The sequence below is a fragment of the Lissotriton helveticus genome, chromosome 1_1, assembly GCF_964261635.1.
Source record: "Lissotriton helveticus chromosome 1_1, aLisHel1.1, whole genome shotgun sequence".
NCBI classification, from domain to species: Eukaryota; Metazoa; Chordata; class Amphibia; order Caudata; family Salamandridae; genus Lissotriton; species Lissotriton helveticus.
The window spans coordinates 907,439,753-907,459,679 of NC_136057.1; the positions used below are offsets into that span (position 1 = coordinate 907,439,753).

A 19,927-nucleotide genomic window follows, 5' to 3' on the forward strand; every position below is an offset into this window, starting at 1 on the left:
AAGCACGCTGGTTGCCTAGGAACACAGCGCTAACATTAAGTGAAAATAATATGATAATAATGTGGCAACACATAGGATGTAACAGTTGCACTACAGGTTTTACACTGTAGCAGCCAGGCTACACAATCTAGGCCTGAAGCCATACTTGCATTGCCACTATAGTGGATGGCACTATAGATGCTGCAGTCAATAAGTGTAATTTAACTTCCAGGCCCAGGGTGTGTCACACACCGGTCTGTCTGTGCTGTATGTTTCCTGCTATCATCACTATTTGCAATTAGGCAGGTGCCCTGTACTCTGCTATGTACTTTATTTTGTATGCTCTTCTGGGTGTTTAATTTGAAAGGCATGTACTTTATTGTGCATGCTCTGATGAGTATTACATTTAAAATCCATGATATAAACTTTAGTTTGTGCACACTGTAAGCAAGTTTGTTTAATGAAGTACATATTTTATTACCTCCTTCATAAACTTTAAGAGCTTGGATAATCATAATTCCTGTCAGAGCATTCAGCCAGTGCTGATGCACCTCCCTCACCTTGACTACAATCGTCATTCTCCTATCACCACTCCAGCTACTTTGGCTTGTTAGACAGATATAAGGCTACTACTAGTCAGACAACTCTAATGTTTGATTTCTTATTTCTTCAAGGATACCCTTACAGTTTGAACCTAAACGAGGAAGATTTAGTAGAATAAAAAAAGAAACAAGCAATGGCAAATCGAAGAAGTCTCCCATATGAGAGACCTACTGGTTTTGTCAAAGTCTTTATAGCCATGTTGTACAGCAGGGCAGCTGCTGTGCAGCATGGTTTAAAGTACAAAAAGGTGCTATGACATGGTCAACGCAGGCTACTTTATAGTCTTTATTTTCTTTTACTTTCAACCTTGCTGCACAGCAGACACACTGTAGTACAACATGGCAAAGAAAACACTGATTAAGCCAAACAGCTCTACTATGCATGGCTGCTGTGCAGCTTGGTTAAAAGCATGTTTGAAAGTTTAAAAAGGTACTATCAGACAGCCAGCATAGACCGTGTAGTAGCATTTTTGTTTTTGTTTTAGCCATGTCATGTTGCACAACATGGCTAAAAAACATTGCCAATCCAATAGATGTCGCATAAACATGACCTACTACTAGCTTTATAAAACCCTTGGGACCAAGGGTCAAGAGCCTAGCTTGTCAGTGACTAGTATTTGCAACACTCGCTGGAGTTGGAATCACTATGTTTTTGTGAAGAAAGAAAGAAAATGTCTGTCTTGTGTCCCCTCACTCACAAGGGTTTCCCCACGGTGACATGCTTCATCACTGGGGCCATCCCAGTCCTCTACGGACTGAGGCGTGCTGCGACTTGCGAACTACGTACGAGCACTTTAAGTGATGGACTATGTGTGGTGCAAGTGGTGTTGTGAAGTGGAGTGGTATGATTTAAGTGAGTTAAAACTACCTACCTAGTGAGCTACAAATGATTTATTCCTGCTCCTGGGGGTATATTAAAAACAGGGTGGAAACTAGGGATCCTACTGGCAATGAGTTAGGTGTTCCTAGTAATTTCTGTCAACATGTTTCGAGCTTCCCCAAGCTCTTCTTCAGGACTACACAGGGACCAGCCCTGTGTTCGCCACTCCTAAACGTGCTCAAGTGAGATTTTACAAAAACAGATTAAATTTAAATTAAATGCTGCAATAATAAGGCATGCATTAGTACATACGCAAAATAATGGTCACGTAGTATATGTATAGGGAAGTAACTTTGCCCCATGGAATGCGGAGTGTTGCTCGTATCCTTTCCAATTTGGATTTCAGGATACCAAGGCTCGATCAGCTACGCTGCAACCTCCGGACCTCTTGACCCTTGGTCCCAATATTGATACATGATTTATGGGCATTGGATGTCTTTATATGATATTAATTAAAAATCATAGACTTTAGATGATCCATGATGTAGAGGTGTATACATTTTAAAAGGATCTTCCTTGTTTTTTGTGATATGGAGCATATGTTTTTATATATTTGTATATTTTAAACATACTGTGGGATTAAAACCATATATACTTTTCTAAACTTTTATGGTATTCCGTTTTGCCATAGATTGAAGAGTATTGATTTATGTATTTGATTGTTATGAGATTGAATAGTTGTAGACTTTTATTTGTGGTATGTTTTAACGGTTACTAAGGTAAGCATTTATAGATTTGATTTAGTCTGGTTGGCCACCAAATATCTTCACTTAGAGGGGACACGAAAACTCCAACCGTGGAATGTAGGTCCTTATCCAGTTTCATGAACCATTAATCCTGTAACCATGAAATTCACCTTGCCTGAAAATTACCAAATCCATCCTGTCTTTCCTGTGTCCCTTCTCAAATGACCGATCAGGTACTCATACCAAATAACCTCCTAGCCCATGATGATTGCTAAACACACTGAATATGTGCTCCCCAAAATTGTAGACTCTAAATAGGGGAAAGGGAAATTATATTATTTGATTGACTGGGAAGGTTATTTCCCAGAAGACAGGTCCCATGAACCAGCCATACACATCCATGCCTCTAGTATGTTCGAAATCCTGATAAACCATGCCCAGTAAGTGTGCCTTTGCAGTGCAGGACTGTCATGCCCTGGTCTACCTCTACTGTATGTTCCCCGTTGTCATCACTATTTTCCAATTACGCAGGTGCCCTGTACTCTGATATGTACTTTCTTTGCATGCTCAGCTGAGTGTTTCATTTAAAAGGCATGCACCTGATTTTGCATGCTTTGCTTTAGTTTGTGTACACTGTAAACAAGTCTGTTTAATGAAGTTCAAGTGCCTGGTATGTTTGTTAAAACAACATGCACAGCTGAGCAATCAATTAAAGGCCTCCTTTCTTGCTGCCAGAATGTATGGCATTTATTTTTGTACAACAGCTGCTGATTAAATATACACTGATGAGCAATTACAGACCTCTGTTTCCTGCTGCCCTAATTTCCTACTGGAGTTTTTAGAGTCACTAGACTCTAGTGTCATGGAGAGCCACTGGAATCAAGCTATCCTTGCTGATGAGGGATGAAACCCCGAAACCGGCCCTAGGATGCTTGTTTCCGGTCCAGGGAGGACATGGCTTGGCTGTTTGGGCTGGACTGTTCCCATGAGGCACGGGGTCAAGACTGATTTGCATATGGCCAGGTCTTAACTGGGGTGTCATGGAGAGCAAAAGAATGATGGATTTAACCCAGATCTCTTGACTAGGGGTTAATGTTTTGATTTTTTCTGCATTCCGTCCATCACTTGTGAGTCTTTTGCTTCCTCGCCCTAAGAGCGCCGGGTATGCCCAGACGTGGGTCCCGGGCTCACTGTGCCACTGGAATCAAGCTATCCTGGCTGATGAAGGGTGAAACTCCGAAACCGGTCCTAGGATGCTTGTTTCCAGTCCATGGAAGACATGGCATGACAGTTCGGGCTGGACTGTTCCCATGAGGCACAGGGTCCAGACTGATTTGCATATGGTCAGGTCTAAACTGGGGTGGCATGGTGAGCAAAGGAATGATGGATTTAACCCAGATCTCTTGAATGGGGGTGAATGTTTTGATTTTTTCTGCATTATGTCCATCAATTGTGTGTCTTTTGCTTCCTCGCCCTTAGTGCACTGGGTATGCCCAGACGTGAGTCCCGGACTCACTCTGCCACTGGAATCAAGCTATCCTGGCTGATGAGGGTTGAAACCCAGAAACCGGTCCTAGGATGCTTGTTTACGGTCTAGGGAGGACCTGGCTTGGCAGTGCCGGCTGAACTGTTTCCATGTAGTACAGGGTCAAGACTGCTTTGTATATGCCCAGGTATAAACTGGGGCGGCATGGTAAGCAAAAGAATGATGGATTTAACCCAGATCTCTTGACTGGGGGTGAATATTTTGATTTTTTTCTGCATTCCGTCCATCAATTGTGTGTCTATTGTTTCCTCGCCCTAATGGGGCATGCCCAGACGTGGGTCCCGGGCTCATTGTGCCACTGGAATCAAGCTATCCTGGCTGATGAGGGTTGAAACCCCAAAACCGGTCCTAGGATGCTTGTTTCCGATCTAGGGAGGACCTGGCTTGGCAGTGCCTGCTGGACTGTTCCCATGTGGTACAGGGTCAAGACTGATTTGCATATAGCCAGGTTTAAAATGAGGTGGAATGGTGAGCAAAAGAATGATGGATTTAACCCAGATCTCTTGAATGGGGGTGCATGTTTTGATTTTTTTCTGCATTCTGTCCATCAATTGTGTGTCTTTTGCTTCCTCGCCTTAAGTGCGCCGGGTATGCCCAGACGTGGGTTCCAGACTCACTGTGCCACTGGAATCACGCTATCCTGGGTGATGAAGAGTGAAACCCCGAAACCAGTCCTAGGATGCTTGTTTCCGGTCCAGGGAGGACCTGTCTTGGCAGTTCAGGCTGGACTGTTCCCATGAGGCACAGGGTCAAGACTGATTTGCATATGGCCAGGTCTAAACTGGGGTGGCATGGTGAGCAAAAGAATGATGGATTTAACCCAGATCTCTTGGCACAGTGGTGAATGTTTTGATTTTTTCTGCATTCCGTCCATCAATAGTGTGACTTTGCTTCCTCGCCCTTAGTGTGCCGGGTATGCCTAGACGTGGGTCCAGGGCTCACTGTGCCACTGGAATCAAGCTGTCCTAGGTGATGAGGGGTGAAACCCCGGAACCGGTCCTAGGATGCTTATTTCCAGTCCAGGGAGGACCTGGCTTGGTAGCTCGGGCTGGACTGTTCCCATGAGGTACAGGGTCAAGGCTGATTTGCACAGGGGCAGGTTTAAACTGGGGTGGCATGGTGAGCAAAAGAATGATGGATTCAACCCAGATCTCTTGACTGGGGGTGAATGTTTTGATTTTCTTTGCATTCGTTCCATCAATTGTGTGTTTTTTGCTTCCTCGCCCTAAGTGTGCCGGGTATGCCCAGGCGTGGGTCCCGGGCTCACTGTGCCACTGGAATCAAGCTATCCTAGGTGACAAAGGGTGAAACCCCGAAACCGGTCCTAGAATGCTTGTTTCTGGTCCAGGGAGGACCTGGCTTGGCAGTTCGGGCTGGACTGTTCCCATGAGGCACAGGGTCAAGACTAATTTGCATATGGCCAGGTCTAAACTGGGGTTGCATGGTGAGCAAAAGAATGATGGATTTAACCCAGATCTCTTGACACAGGTGCAAATGTTTTGATTTTTTCTGCATTCCGTCCATCAATAGTGTGTCTTTTGCTTCCTAGCCCTTAATGCGCTGGGTATGCCTAGACGTGGGTCCCAGGCTCACTGTGCCACTGGAATCAAGCTATCCTGGCTGATGAGGGGTGAAACCCAGAAACCGGTCCTAGGATGCTTGTTTCCAGTCCAGGGAGGACCTGGTTTGGCAGTTCGGGCTGGACTGTTCCCATGAGGCACAGGGTCAAGACTGATTTGCATATGGTCAGGTCTAAACTGGGGTGGCATGGTGAGCATAAGAATGATGGATTTAACCCAGAGCTCTTGACTAGGGGTGAATGTTTTGATTTTTTCTGCATTCCGTCCATCAATTGTGTGTCTTTTGCTTCCTCACCCTAAGTGCACCGGGTATGCCCAGATGTGGGTCCCAGGTGCAATGTGCCACTGGAATCAAGCTATCCTGGCTGATGAGAGGTAAAACCCCGAAACCGGTCCTAGGATGCTTGTTTCCCATCCAGGGAGGACCTGGCTTGGCAGTTTGCGCTGGACTTTTCCCATGAGGCACATGGTCAAGACTGATTTGCATATGGCCAGGTCTAAACTGTGGTGGCATGGTGAGCAAAAGAATGATGGATTTAACCCAGATGTCTTGACTGGGGGTGAATGTTTTGGTTTTTTCTGCATTCCGTCCATTAATTGTGTGTCTTTTAATAGAATTTAGCAGACGCACTGTGATAAAAATCATTCTCTACAAATGAGGCAGGCACAATTTTTTGTAACTGCTATCATTTAGCATGTATGTAATCCAGAGCGAGGACTAGTTCAAATGAAGCCCAAAATTAAGTAACTTAGTTACACCTATACATAGATGGAAGCGATTAAAGAATGGTCTATTCAGTACCGTATGTAACCTGCAATAAAATGAGTACTGCAAGCTCGATTTAAAAATCACATTGCTAGTCTTCAGCAATCCCCAATGTAGCAATACCTGATCATGAGAATTTAGCAGTCTACAGCCATGCCAAACATGTTGACAGAAATACACATAAAGACATGCTTTTGAGCTATTCTTTCAGCTGTGGGATATTCTATTTGCTCATAAATATCCACTTTAATTGGCATTATAAATTCTGAATTAGCCAGACTAAAAGTACACTGAATAAGTTGTAATATTGCGAAGTTGGTGCTTTCATTACATTTACTTTGGAGTTTGGAGCCACAAAAGCTAGCAAGCAGAACTATGAATTATATTTAAAAAGATTAATTCCTGCGAGAATATATTTTTTAAACTGATATGTCAACATGTTTTTTTGATGTAGCATTAGCAAATTTCAGTACCATCAGAGAGCACTAGTTTGGTAAGTCGTTTTTAGACTTGTGGCAGGTGCATGATTAGAAGATTTAGGGTGGCAACAACTTACTATGGTCCCCTTTATTAATCTGTCAAGGAGAACAAACATATTTTTTCTAAAGAAGGCTGTAGTTGAGATTCTTTTAGTATCTGGATTGTGTAATGCTTACCCGAAGGAATCCGTAGAGACAAGTAGACATCCAGTTAGTCAGTAATTTTTCAACAACTGACTCGGTACGTCTCAGCATAAGTTTAGGCTGGGCATTGCTGGACTGCTCCATCAGGTCCCTGATCAGGACTTCTAGAATGTGGGTTAGATAAACCAGCTTACTTTGTAATGCAATGGTCAAAAATGATGCAAAGCGGCATCTGCAAAGAAAGGAGAAACAATCGTATTACAAATGAGCCTCTGTCAATTTAATTGCTGCTACATACGCAGGATATTTAATAATGCTGAGCACTTAAGACCCATCTAGAAATCCTTTCTGTCCTACTGGAGCATAGGCACCAACTACTTGTAGAATCTCAGTCCTACTATTTACATACCAGGAATATTATATCAAGCCACTCTAAGATCTAGGATATTAAGGTAAATAAAAATAGATGGGATGGAGGCCACGAAAGGTTCCGTTTTCTTTGCTCTTGATCTGTTTATACATTCCTTTGGTTACCAGCATATAATAGTGGGACAGCCATACACCTCCCAGTCCAACATACCTACCTGTCATGGACTAGTTGTGAAGTTCAACTGGCCTCCCTAAAACATGCATCCTATCTTGGAAAACACTAAATGTGAGCAATTATTCTGGTGCTAAGCAAATTTCACACTGATGTGCTCCCCCACAAATCTAAATAATTTTAGATCACCGCTAAGGCGCCTCAGTACATATAAGATGGCTAAAGTGGCCACAGAGGCTGAAGTGGCCACAGAGCAACATGTATAGTCATTATTACATACATAGAAATAATAAATGACTGAGGTCCCCAAACTATGGGCTTCACAGAGTCTGAATGACTGGAATGTAAGCTATCTTAATCTTCAACTGAGACAAGGACCCCTGAGAAGGTCATTGTATTTTCAAAATTACATGCTATACAACAATGCAGGTTACATACACACATCATGTGATGCCTCAACTGTTGAACATCAATTCTAAAAATTATTTTGCCTTTCACCATGCCTTTTAGTGAAATATAATCAAACCCTCACATTTCCTTGGTGACTCCAAGTTACTCTAGACTACAAAAAGTCCCTCTTCTTTCCTTGATGCTTCTGCACTACTTACAAACACATAAATATGCACACACACACCCTATAATAAGTCACAATTCATGTCACAGTCTCTCCAGCAACTATTTCCTACGATGCTTGAATGTTCAACCTAATGAACACAGCATCCTGTGTATGTTTTAAGTATCCCTGGAAACCACCTCTTACACCTTGAGGTTTCTTCAGATACTGGGACTGACAATCATAGCACCCAATAATCTACTAAACCCAAGAGACTGTTAACAAATTGTATTTTGTAGTGCTTTTGTAGCACTCTGGGAGTGCAGATCTCCACCTTCACCTCACTCACCTTTTCTATGGGGATATCTTCAGACATGTAAATTTACTACTTAGTAGTAAATGTGAGAGGGACGGGGTGACTGGAAAAAGGGATATACTTACTAATAAATGGGAGTGATTTGAGAGAAGTAAGGTGGGTTTTAGGGATGGTTAGAGAAGGGCCAGAGAGGGACATGCACCCATCCACAAAAGAGTAAGCCAATTATTTAAAATAGTTAACAATATAAACAAATGTAATGTTAAGAATGATATTTAAAAATAAACATATCTAATTAGAAAACATTTTTAAGCCTTTTTTTGAATTTTTTAAAATCATGTTATATTACTTTTTATTAAAATGAATTTAAATGATGTTTAATGACCTCTATACATAATTTAAAATAATTATTATTGCTTAATGAAACGATTACCTGTTTTACTTTAGGTGAAATTTTTATTATTTAAAATTTGGAGGAATTTTTTTATTTAATTCATATTTTTAAATTAACTTAAGGTTGAAGTTCAAATTAAGTTAATAGTGCTGTAGCATTTGCTTCTTAGTTTTTTTTACCATTAAAATAAACATCTAAAATTAGGTTACATTAATATCTAACAAAAAATATATTTACTAATTTGAGTTAAATCAACTTCTTTTTACATACCACAAGGAGACGCCACTGTTGATGTGTAAGTTTGTAAGCCTACACTTTTGAGTAACTATTCACTCAAATCATGTGAATGGGCTAAGGATGTAAAATTACTCAAAAGTGTTAGAGTAAACTTACATATGTAACTTACTCACATATAATTTACCTTTGTGAGAAGCTTGTACGTGTTTTGATATGGGTGAGGGTTACCTTGTTAACATTACTATCCAAAGAATCATATTGATATAATTGGTTTTGGCCACATTGCTAGTGTGTGAGTACTGGGCACCGTGTTAATGGCACTGGCAATTTATACAGTACGAATGATAGAGGAGATGGGCAGAAGGTCAATCTACAGAGGAATGATACAATATTAATTATATGCTTGGTGGGGAAAGTATTATTGGCATGGGAGAGGGACAACTAGTTAATGGTGTGAGAGAGGACAAATGTGTTAGTGGTATAGAAAATAGTGCTAGTTAGACCGGAGCTGAATACTGCAATAATGCAGCTAATGATATGTTTGGTGAGCACACATATTTTGAGAAACTTGGAGACATATACCTAAGTCTAGTAGAAGGAGCCTTATAAATAACCTCAAAACTGTAAATTCCAAGTGGATGGTGCTACATTCTCTCAATTTTATTAGATTAGAAATGTAAGCACCTAGGATCATTCAAATGAGTTGGCAAATGTTTCGTTTTTTAAAAATCCCCTTAAAGAAAACGGAAAATGGCCATTGCACAAAGCTTTATATTTCTCCTTTGATATTTTGTGACAAAAAATATAACAACAATAGATTTACAAGTATATACACGTTTGGTTGACATACAACACTGTTCAAAAGTGACTATAAGAAGTTTGTGACTTGATGTTTTCAACACTGGCCAATTGAAATGTCAGTTACCTGTCTTTGATTGAAAATGTCTTTTGCTTTTCCAGAGTGTGAATGAGTGTAACAAGAAAATCCTTGTTACCAATTAGAGCACACAGCAATGACATGCATTCATCTTTGTCATTGGCATCTGGGCTTCGAAATGGCTGTCAAGAAATGGTAAAAAGTAGATTGTCAGAAAATCATCAACATCATCCTACACTCTGATCTGAATGCATTGACCTAATGTTACGGCTGGTCGTTTTGAAGATTAAGACTCAATAATGCAACTTCATTCATCTTCATTTTGTTGCTCAAGTTGCCATGTTTGTTGTCTGCCATGTGTAAGCAGGCTCAATGGAAAGTGCAGCTAAATATCTGACCCAAAGCACGAGATGTTCATTTGAATCTTCATGTCGGCAAATTGCCATAAAAGTACATAGAATATCACAACAATGCTTTGGAAAATCTACAAAATGACTAAAAATCAATGTACAATATGTATATAAATATAAGAGCCATAAAATACAATCAGAAGCAGTCCCCTATCCGTAACAACAATTATAAAATCTGTGCGAAATTCACGATAAGCCTGCAGGGTTCATAGGTTGTGTCTTTGCTCAATAAAGTGCTGAGGTCAATGGCAGTAATAATCATACGTTCCTATAATATTACAACATTGGTACCTTGTTTGCTAACTATGTACTCAACTTCTGTCCAGCTCTCCACATCAGCATCAAAAATCGAGAAACAGCAAAGACTAAACATTGACTTGTATCTATTTTAAATTATGTTGATGCTTCTTTGTGCTCCCTAATGCCCGGTTTCCGCACAGTGGCAGTATCCATTTTTTTCAGCTGCTTTGATAGGCTGACAGAAAAATAAAACATGCTCAACTGTTTTATTGGACTCTCTACAAGAGGGGATCTGCCAATCTGCAGCCCTGGAATTGAGTGCCCACTTAGCAGTAAAAGAGAAGAGCGACAGGGTCCCAAATATAAACTGCAGAAAGAGCTTCCTGGCAACTACCGGTTCTATATCATCCAATAACTGCTCTTCTGAAAACTCCCCCTTCAGCACAAAGAAGGCTTCTGTTAAGGGGCCTGGGGTAGATTATGCCTGCATGTTTCTTATTTTGTATTGCCAATGGTTTGACTTAATGGATAGCTTAGAGGTCACACAAGCCTCCCCGGGTGCAACCCAGAGTCTCTCATTCTCAATCATTGTAAGGATCTTTCAGACATACCTAATCCAAACTGATCCTGGAATACGCAGACCTTCTTCTAGGCCCTGACGTCAGGAACATAGCTCAGGTGTGGCTCAGATCCTTCTCCACTACAAGACAGGTCTCACTCCTATCCTATCTGAGATTGGTCTGAGCCCCATATCTAATCTAAGGGAGAGCATTAGTGTTAATTGACACAAGAAGCAGTTTTCGACTGTCACCAGTGCAGTCACATCCCTATGACTCCCAGCTCCACACCGTATACGGCAGCTCCCAGGGCCAAAGGGTTATAAATTTGGAGTGCTGGAGAGATACGTCAAAATTGGGTAGCTTAATGCATTTTTACTATTCCCCCAGTAGATTGCTCCAGTTTGAGCCTACACTGCGCTGTGTTGGTTGGCCAGCCGAGCTGCTCTGTCAATATTATTCCTAGATATTCAAAGCTATGCACATGCTCCAATGGTGTCCCCCTTAACGTGGGATTAGATATTGTAGAGAGACATGGACTAAGAACCATGTACTACATTGATCTTCAGGCCCCTTTGTCTACAGAAACATTCAAAGCGATCTTGTGTTCTTTGCAACCCCATTGGTGTTTTAGAGATCAAAAGCGTATCATCTGCCAACATTAGAGCTGGGACCCTGGTACCTGCCAAACTTGGTGCATCATTCCCACATTGTTTCGGGTAGCCTACTCGATCATTAATATAAAGTGTAAATAAGGTGGGGGCAAGGACACAGCCCTATCTAACCCCTCAATTGACTGGGAATGGATCTGACAGTTCACTCAATTGGCCACACCTGACTTGAGCAAAGCAATTTTCATGCAACCTGATAATAATGTCTAGAAGTTACTGTGGGACCCGTATATCAGCGAGTGCCTGCCAAGGAGAAGATCTAGGCACTAGGTCAAACGTGAACCACAGGTCCACAAAGATCACATAGAGGTGTCTACCCCTCTAGGAGAAATGTTTTCCAGAATGAAAGCTGGAGTCAGAACACCGGGTCTATAGTTCTCGTGTTTTCTTGAAAAACTTCTTGCACGGGAATCAATATCTTAATCAAGATGAACCATTCCTGCAACCTATCCAAAATGATCCTGCTAAACAGCATTTGGGAACTATCAATGAAGCTTATGGACCTGTAGTTAGTCGGAAGAGCTCTGGGACCCCTTTTTAAAAATTGGTATTATTTCTGCCTGACCCAAGACGAGGGGGGTGGGTGCCCCTTTCATGATAGCATTACAGATCAATGTAAAATATGAGTTCCAAATATCGATCTCATCTATAAAAAGATCTCCTGGGATCTTCTCTAAGCCTGGTGCTTTATTAGGGACAATTTTCTTAATGGCCTTGTTTATTTCCAAAGTTGAGATGGGGAAATCTCTATACGTTCACTCAGTACAGTGGATCTGCTTATTTGGGTGGGCATCCCTACCATTGTGTCTCTGCAGGGCTGCCTACCTGGCATTAACCCTGCCTAGTTGCTTTGGGGGTCATGGTGATCAACTAAAATCAAGAACAGGCTAGAGAAATGCGTAACCTGAGCTGACGCTGCTATATGGTTTTCAACGGTGCAAAATCCGTCTCAGCTTCTCGTCGACACAATCTTCCAGAAGGATCAATGATCCACGCAGCTAGCTGCGACCAACAGTCTTTCCCATCTCCCATGTTCCAAGGCTCTTTTTGCTTCTGTAACAGTGTGTTTGTATGCCCCCCTTGTGACTTGAATCAATAGCAAGGACAGGAGCATTTTGGTCGCTATCTCGTCGAGGTGTAATGATCATATAAATTAATTAGGGTCGTAACCTTACATTCAGCATAATATTGTCAAAAAGGGTATTACTTTGATTACAATTAAATGTGTGATTTCCCTCTCTATCAGAAATTGTTCTGCCATTGCAAGCGCATAGACCCAGGTTGAGTGTTAATGCATTAATCTGAAGTGCCAGGGGAGAGCATTTCTTGATAGGAGGTATTTCTAGGCCCTGTATTGACCATACACTGTCTTCCTCAAGTGTAAGGGCCTCACTATTAACATTCAGTGGTTCAAAAAAGTCCCTCCAACCACAACTTTTACTACCCCCAACAAATAATGCTACAAGGTGGGAGTTCAGGAGCTCTACAACCAGGGATTCGGTTTTATTCCATGGTGGCCTACAGTACACATTATAAATGTTACAAAGTACATTATGCAGGAAGATCAAAATGATGCACAATATATCAGGGGAGTCCATCTCAATCACCTTGGCTGTACAGGTGAGGATGGCACTAAACTGGGTCTAAGTCCCGTCCCGAGGACCTGCCCTTCCCCATTGTTACAGATTCCTCACTAAATCTATTAAAGCCTGCTCAATACACAGGTTTCAGGGACCATGTCTCTTGGAAGACACAGAGGTCATGCTTATCAATAAATTGGCCCCATTCTGGGTAAATTAGCTTGGAGGATAGTCCTGATATATTGAAGGATATTGACTTGGTGGGGGCGGGGGGCTGAATGACTTTAATCAAAATCCCCGTTGTTCCTTCGGACGGGAGATCATCCCCTACTCGCTGTTTCTTGGGCAGCACGAGAAGAATGGGACTGTCTCAGATTGATCTAGACACCAAACTGTCTGCAAGAACAAAAATAGATATTGATTTGGATGGACTGTTCACATTGAGGCTGCTGGCCCACCACTGAGGGGGCTGATCTATAGCGTAGTTTTGGAAAAACTAGTGGCCAAAACCTCTATTTTAGCTGAATGGAGTTACAAGAAGAGGGGATTTTGCAATCAGGGGGTGGTGACATAGAAACTTCTTGTTTCTGCGAAGTATTGGCCCACCGAGAATAGTGTCTAGGTTTATAAAAAAATAGCCTATTGACAATAGCGCGATATTGCTCCCGTCTGTCTGCTTACTCAACTACCCAAATAGCAGGCTCTGCACCAACAGTGGGGATTTAAAGTTAACAATTACACAATCCCCAAGTAGATCCACCAACCCTGACCCAATTCAGCCCCCCTATGAGCCAATAGAATGTTGTTGCCAGAGAAAGAGGAAGATCTCTGTGCCGTACAAGCCAGATCTGTGTTTTATTAAACATTTTCTTGTGTGATTCCCCGATCCACACATAAAGGGGGAAGTCTAGTTAATACTACCACATAAGGGCCGGAGGGAGACTAGCAACAGGTAGGCTGCTGTTCTGAGGAACTGCACTAGCCCCAGGCTTTCCCAGCAAAGAAGCTTTTCGGGATTTAGACTCCTCAAACTGGCAAATCTTTGCACCTTGTGTTGCTTTCGGGGTTGGGAATTCTAGGGTCAGGGCGTTGGCTATCCAGAGTAGTTCAAATAGGTGGTACAAGCCCTGCAGTGCAAGATGGATTGCTATAGCTAGCCACCTACCCTTGGTTAGCCCTAGGAACATACGCAAAACTTGTGTGCTAAAGCCTGTGATTGCTTTATAGCAGTCAATACATGCTCATTAGCTACCAGGCATTCTATAACAGGAGATATTTCTACTTGTAAGATATCCTTGTCTTTAGCAATGCATTCGTCCATCTATTGTACCGCCCAGGGAGTTTTGGACACAATTTCCCCCTCTGTAGCCTCCACTAACGACAATGTTGACTGCACCAAAGTAGAAGGTGTGGGGGAGAATCTCGTTTGTCTGGCAACCTCCACAGATTTGTTTCAGGCGAGCCTCCTGGGCCATTTGGCAAAGGCAGCTAGCTGGGGACTCTCTATGACACGAAGCATGTTGTCGACTTGCGTAAACACACTGCTCACAAAAAGAAGGGGCAATAGATGATGGCAAAGGCGAGTTGATAGAAAGAGAAGCCATATCAATGCCTAGAGCAGTGCTGGAACCAATGAGAGTCTCTACTCCGCTAACTCGCTCTTAGTACTTATTACTCCCATAGCACTCTGCATGCGTCAAATCTATTAAAGTAATTTTCCCAGGTGGGGTGGAGGTAGAGGGGCCTCCTGCAACGTTTCACTTGCCCATGCCCACAAGCCATGGTAGCCAAAATACAGCAAAAGGATACTTACATCAGTACCTCCAAGATCCAAAATCGAAAACCAAGGAGGGGCAGCCCAGCACAGGCTCCAACAGGCTCTGACGGATTTGGATGTGCTTGCTCATGGCCTGGGCTGTGCCCTGGCACGGGCCGCGCAGCAGAATGTTCGTCTGTGCTATATGTGCTTGGGAAGACCAGCTCCTCCCCTCAAAGGTGCTGCTGGGCCGCTGTTCGGCTCCTCCGGGCGTGGTGAAACGTGGGACAGATAGTCCCTGATGCAAATTGTGCCTCAGTCATGAAGCCAACCAAGGAGAAAAAGAGTGGAAGAAATGGAAAACCTGAACTTGTGAGAGTCTGCCAGCTTGCATATTGGAAAACTCCAATGTATCAGAAGGGACCATATATGGACACCATGTATCACGGCTATGAAAATAAACTAGCCTACATTGGTCTGGATACAGAATTCAGTATGGCAGTGACTCCTGTAAGCAGCCTCTTCTCTGGACCGATGTTGGCTCAGTAGGAAAGATATATCAATCAAACAAACAGACCTTGCTAGGCTAGCCGAGGTAGAAGCCACCTTGGAGGGGAGGAAAGGAGTGGGAGTATTTAGGTGCAATGATAATTTATTAATCAGAATATATATTTTTCTTTTCTGTATAAGTGTGCACGGGTAGTCTATATAATCTTCAAATTAAGCACAATTCTTAACCAATGATCCTAGGAAAATAAAAGCAGACAATATCCTGGAAATGAATGTGAGTGACGTCCACTTGGTTAAGCTACAATTCGGACTTATTATTTGGAGTTTGTAAAGAGATATAAATTAGGAAACAATCGGTTTTTATAAAAAAGAATGTTTACTGTATTTCTCATATGATACCAAATAATACAAAATCAAAAGCAAACTGTGAACAGAAACTGATAGACGTGCAATTCCTGGCAATAATATTCCACTAACAGGTAACAGCATTTGTGGCGTCAAAATGAGTATATAAGCATTCCCAATTAAGAACATTTCAGGAAGCGTGCCTGGTGATGTATAGAGGCATGTTTCCCAAGCAGTGCCACAGTATTGGACATATACTGAGTAGGCAACAACTGAATCATCTTCAATCCTATAACCATAATTAAAACATATCTGTGCATAAATTGTCCACACACAGTTTGATGGTTTGAATGCAACTATTTGACAATCAATTACAGCTATACTACTATAACTTGGGAAATGTATTAGTGTGGGATGTAGTCAAAAGTGCTAGTCAACTACACAGCTCTGAGCAGATGCACAGCATCTCCTAAATAAAATCATCATGTATAAGTGGCAGTAGAAAGCACCATAATAATAACTGTTTGAATGAACTTACTGGAGGCACAGCATTGCACAGCTCTTCAATTAACGTGGAGTCAGGGCTGGTGGACTGAAAGAGACATAACAGAAACATTCCCCAATGAGATATGAAAGTGACACTTCCGACAACTAAATATATTGGCAAATTAAATTTATATTAATATAACAAACTCTTTGTTTGCTGTAAATAAAGGTTTAGAAGCCTGTTATGGTGACTATGTAATCTGTGGCAGAAATTACTTCCTGAGGGTGTTCACATGCGCCCAGAGGGCCGGCCAAACAGTCATGCTCACTTAAGTGCTCACCATTCCTCCCCTTGCTGGCTTTGACGACAGCCCCGCCCGCTCCACAAAGCTGCATGACTAAGGAAAAATAAAATGATAATAACACAGTGTTGTTATCATTTTATTTTTCTGTTTTCCACTGCAAAAAATGCAGTGGGGCGGCGCTTCTCCGCCTAAGTGGAGGAGCCACCACTGATTACATCACAATGTATTTTTCCTCCCTCTATCACATCAAGTAATAGGTCCAGTTGAAGCCTCTAGGAGAATATTACTAACTTCTGATGCAACACAGTATAGCACCCAGAGTTGCTGAGCTGCGTTGCATCAAAGTGAAATGAAAAGCAGTGCCATATTTTATGGCACTGTAACAGTATCTCCAAAGATGCGGCACTGTTACAGTATCTCTATCGATACAGCACTGTTACCGTAGCTCCAAAGATGCAGCACTGTTACATTATCTCTAACAATACAGCACTGTTACCATAACTCCAAAGATACGGCACTGTTACAGTATCCCCAACGGTACAGCACTATTACCATAGCTCGAAAGATACAGCACTGTTACCATATCTCCAAAGATACGGCACTGTTAACGTAGCTCCAAATATACGGCACTGTTACCATATCTCCAAAGGTACGACACTGTTACTGTAGCTCCAAAGATAAGGCACTGTTACCATATGTCCAAAGATACAGCACTGTTACCATAGCTCCAAAGATACGGGACTGTTACCATATCTCCAAAGATACGGCACTGTTCGGCACTGTTACCATAGCTCCAAAGATATGGCACTGTTACCATATCTCCAAAGATAGGGCACTGTTACCATAGCTCCAAAGATACGGCACTGTTACCATAGCTCCTAAGATATGGCACTATTACCGTAGCTCCAAAGATAAGGGCACTGTTACCGTTGCTCCAAAGATCTGGCACTGTTACCATAGCTCCAAAGATACAGCACTGTCACAGTCGCTCCAAAGATACGGCACTGTTACCATGGTTCCAAAGATACGGCACTGTTACCATAGCTCCAAAGATACGGCATTGTTACCATAGCTCCAAAGATACGGCACTGTTACCATAGCTCCAAAGATACAGCACTGTTACCGTAGCTCCAAAGATACGGCACTGTTACCGTATCTCCAAAGATACAGCACTGTTACCATAGCTCCAAAGATACGGCACTGTTACCATAGCTCCAAAGATATAGCACTGTTACCGTAGCTCCAAAGATACGGCACTGTTACCGTAGCTCCAAAGATATGGCACTGCTACCGTATCTCCAAAGATACGGCACTGTTACCGTATCCCCAAAGATACGGCACTATTACCATAGCTCCAAAGATACGGCACTGTTACCATAGCTCCAAAGATACGGCACTGTTACCATAGTTCCAAAGATACGGCACTGTTACCATATCTCCAAAGATACAGCACTGTTTCCATATCTCCAAAGATACGTCACTGTTACCGTAGCTCCAAAGATACGGCACTGTTACCATAGCTCCAAAGATACGTCACTGTTACCGTATCTCCAAATATACGGCACTGTTACCATAGCTCCAAAGATACGGCACTGTTACTGTAGCTCCAAAGATATGGCACTGTTACCGTATCTCCAAAGATACGGCACTGTTACCGTATCTCCAAAGATACGGCACTGTTACCATAGCTCCTAAGATACAGCACTGTTACCGTAGCTCCAAAGATATGGCACTGTTACCGTATCTCCAAAGATACGGCACTGTTACTGTATCCCTAAAGATACGGCACTATTACCATAGCTCCAAAGATACGGCACTGTTGACATAGCTCCAAAGATACAGCACTGTTACCGTAGCTCCAAAGATACGGCACGGTTACCGTATCGCCAAAGATATGGCACTGTTACCGTATCTCCAAAGATACGGCACTGTTACTGTATCCCTAAAGATACGGCACTATTACCATAGCTCCAAAGATACAGCACTGTTACCATAGCTCCAAAGATACGGCACTGTTGACATAGCTCCAAAGATACAGCACTGTTACCGTAGCTCCAAAGATACGGCACGGTTACCGTATCGCCAAAGATATGGCACTGTTACCGTATCTCCAAAGATACGACGCTGTTACTGTGTCTCCAAAGATATGGCACTGTTACCATATCTCCAAAGATACGGCACTGTTACCGTATCTCCAAAGATACGGCACTGTTACCATAGCTCCTAAGATACAGCACTGTTACCGTAGCTCCAAAGATATGGCACTGTTACCGTATCTCCAAAGATACGGCACTGTTACTGTATCCCTAAAGATACGGCACTATTACCATAGCTCCAAAGATACGGCACTGTTGACATAGCTCCAAAGATACAGCACTGTTACCGTAGCTCCAAAGATACGGCACGGTTACCGTATCGCCAAAGATATGGCACTGTTACCGTATCTCCAAAGATACGGCACTGTTACTGTATCCCTAAAGATACGGCACTATTACCATAGCTCCAAAGATACGGCACTGTTACCATAGCTCCAAAGATACGGCACTGTTGACATAGCTCCAAAGATACAGCACTGTTACCGTAGCTCCAAAGATACGGCACGGTTACCGTATTGCCAAAGATATGGCACTGTTACCGTATCTCCAAAGATACGACGCTGTTACTGTGTCTCCAAATATACGGCACTGTTACCATAGCTCCAAAGATACGGCACTGTTACTGTAGCTCCAAAGATATGGCACTGTTACCGTATCTCCAAAGATACGGCACTGTTACCGTATCTCCAAAGATACGGCACTGTTACCATAGCTCCTAAGATACAGCACTGTTACCGTAGCTCCAAAGATATGGCACTGTTACCGTATCTCCAAAGATACGGCACTGTTACTGTATCCCTAAAGATACGGCACTATTACCATAGCTCCAAAGATACGGCACTGTTGACATAGCTCCAAAGATACAGCACTGTTACCGTAGCTCCAAAGATACGGCACGGTTACCGTATCGCCAAAGATATGGCACTGTTACCGTATCTCCAAAGATACGGCACTGTTACTGTATCCCTAAAGATACGGCACTATTACCATAGCTCCAAAGATACGGCACTGTTACCATAGCTCCAAAGATACGGCACTGTTGACATAGCTCCAAAGATACAGCACTGTTACCGTAGCTCCAAAGATACGGCACGGTTACCGTATCGCCAAAGATATGGCACTGTTACCGTATCTCCAAAGATACGACGCTGTTACTGTGTCTCCAAAGATATGGCACTGTTACCATATCTCCAAAGATACGGCACGGTTTTTCTCTCCCCAGCAGTGGCACTCGTTAAGCTGCCATGCGCCAATGCACACACCCTTGCCCAATAACCAACGGGGTGTGCTTTCTGGCAGTTTTGTACTGGAAGAAGACCCTTCCAGTACAAAAACTATGTTTAATACTTTCCACAGTTTGGAGAAGTACTGCACAGTGAAGAACACATACA

At 42.5% G+C, this 19,927-nt stretch overlaps 1 protein-coding gene across 1 annotated transcript in view; it reads right to left on the reverse strand.

Annotated features, from left to right (window-relative positions):
• The window catches only part of PLXNC1 (plexin C1), a 510,673-nt gene that overhangs the window by 97,463 nt on the left and 393,283 nt on the right, over positions 1-19,927 (reverse strand). Inside the window, exons 18-20 of the mRNA XM_078676006.1 lie at positions 16,188-16,241; positions 9,629-9,762; positions 6,696-6,894 (exon numbers count right to left, since the gene is read on the reverse strand). Of these exons, the coding sequence (XP_078532132.1) occupies positions 6,696-6,894; positions 9,629-9,762; positions 16,188-16,241 (387 nt within the window). The remainder of the gene's footprint in view (positions 1-6,695; positions 6,895-9,628; positions 9,763-16,187; positions 16,242-19,927) is intronic.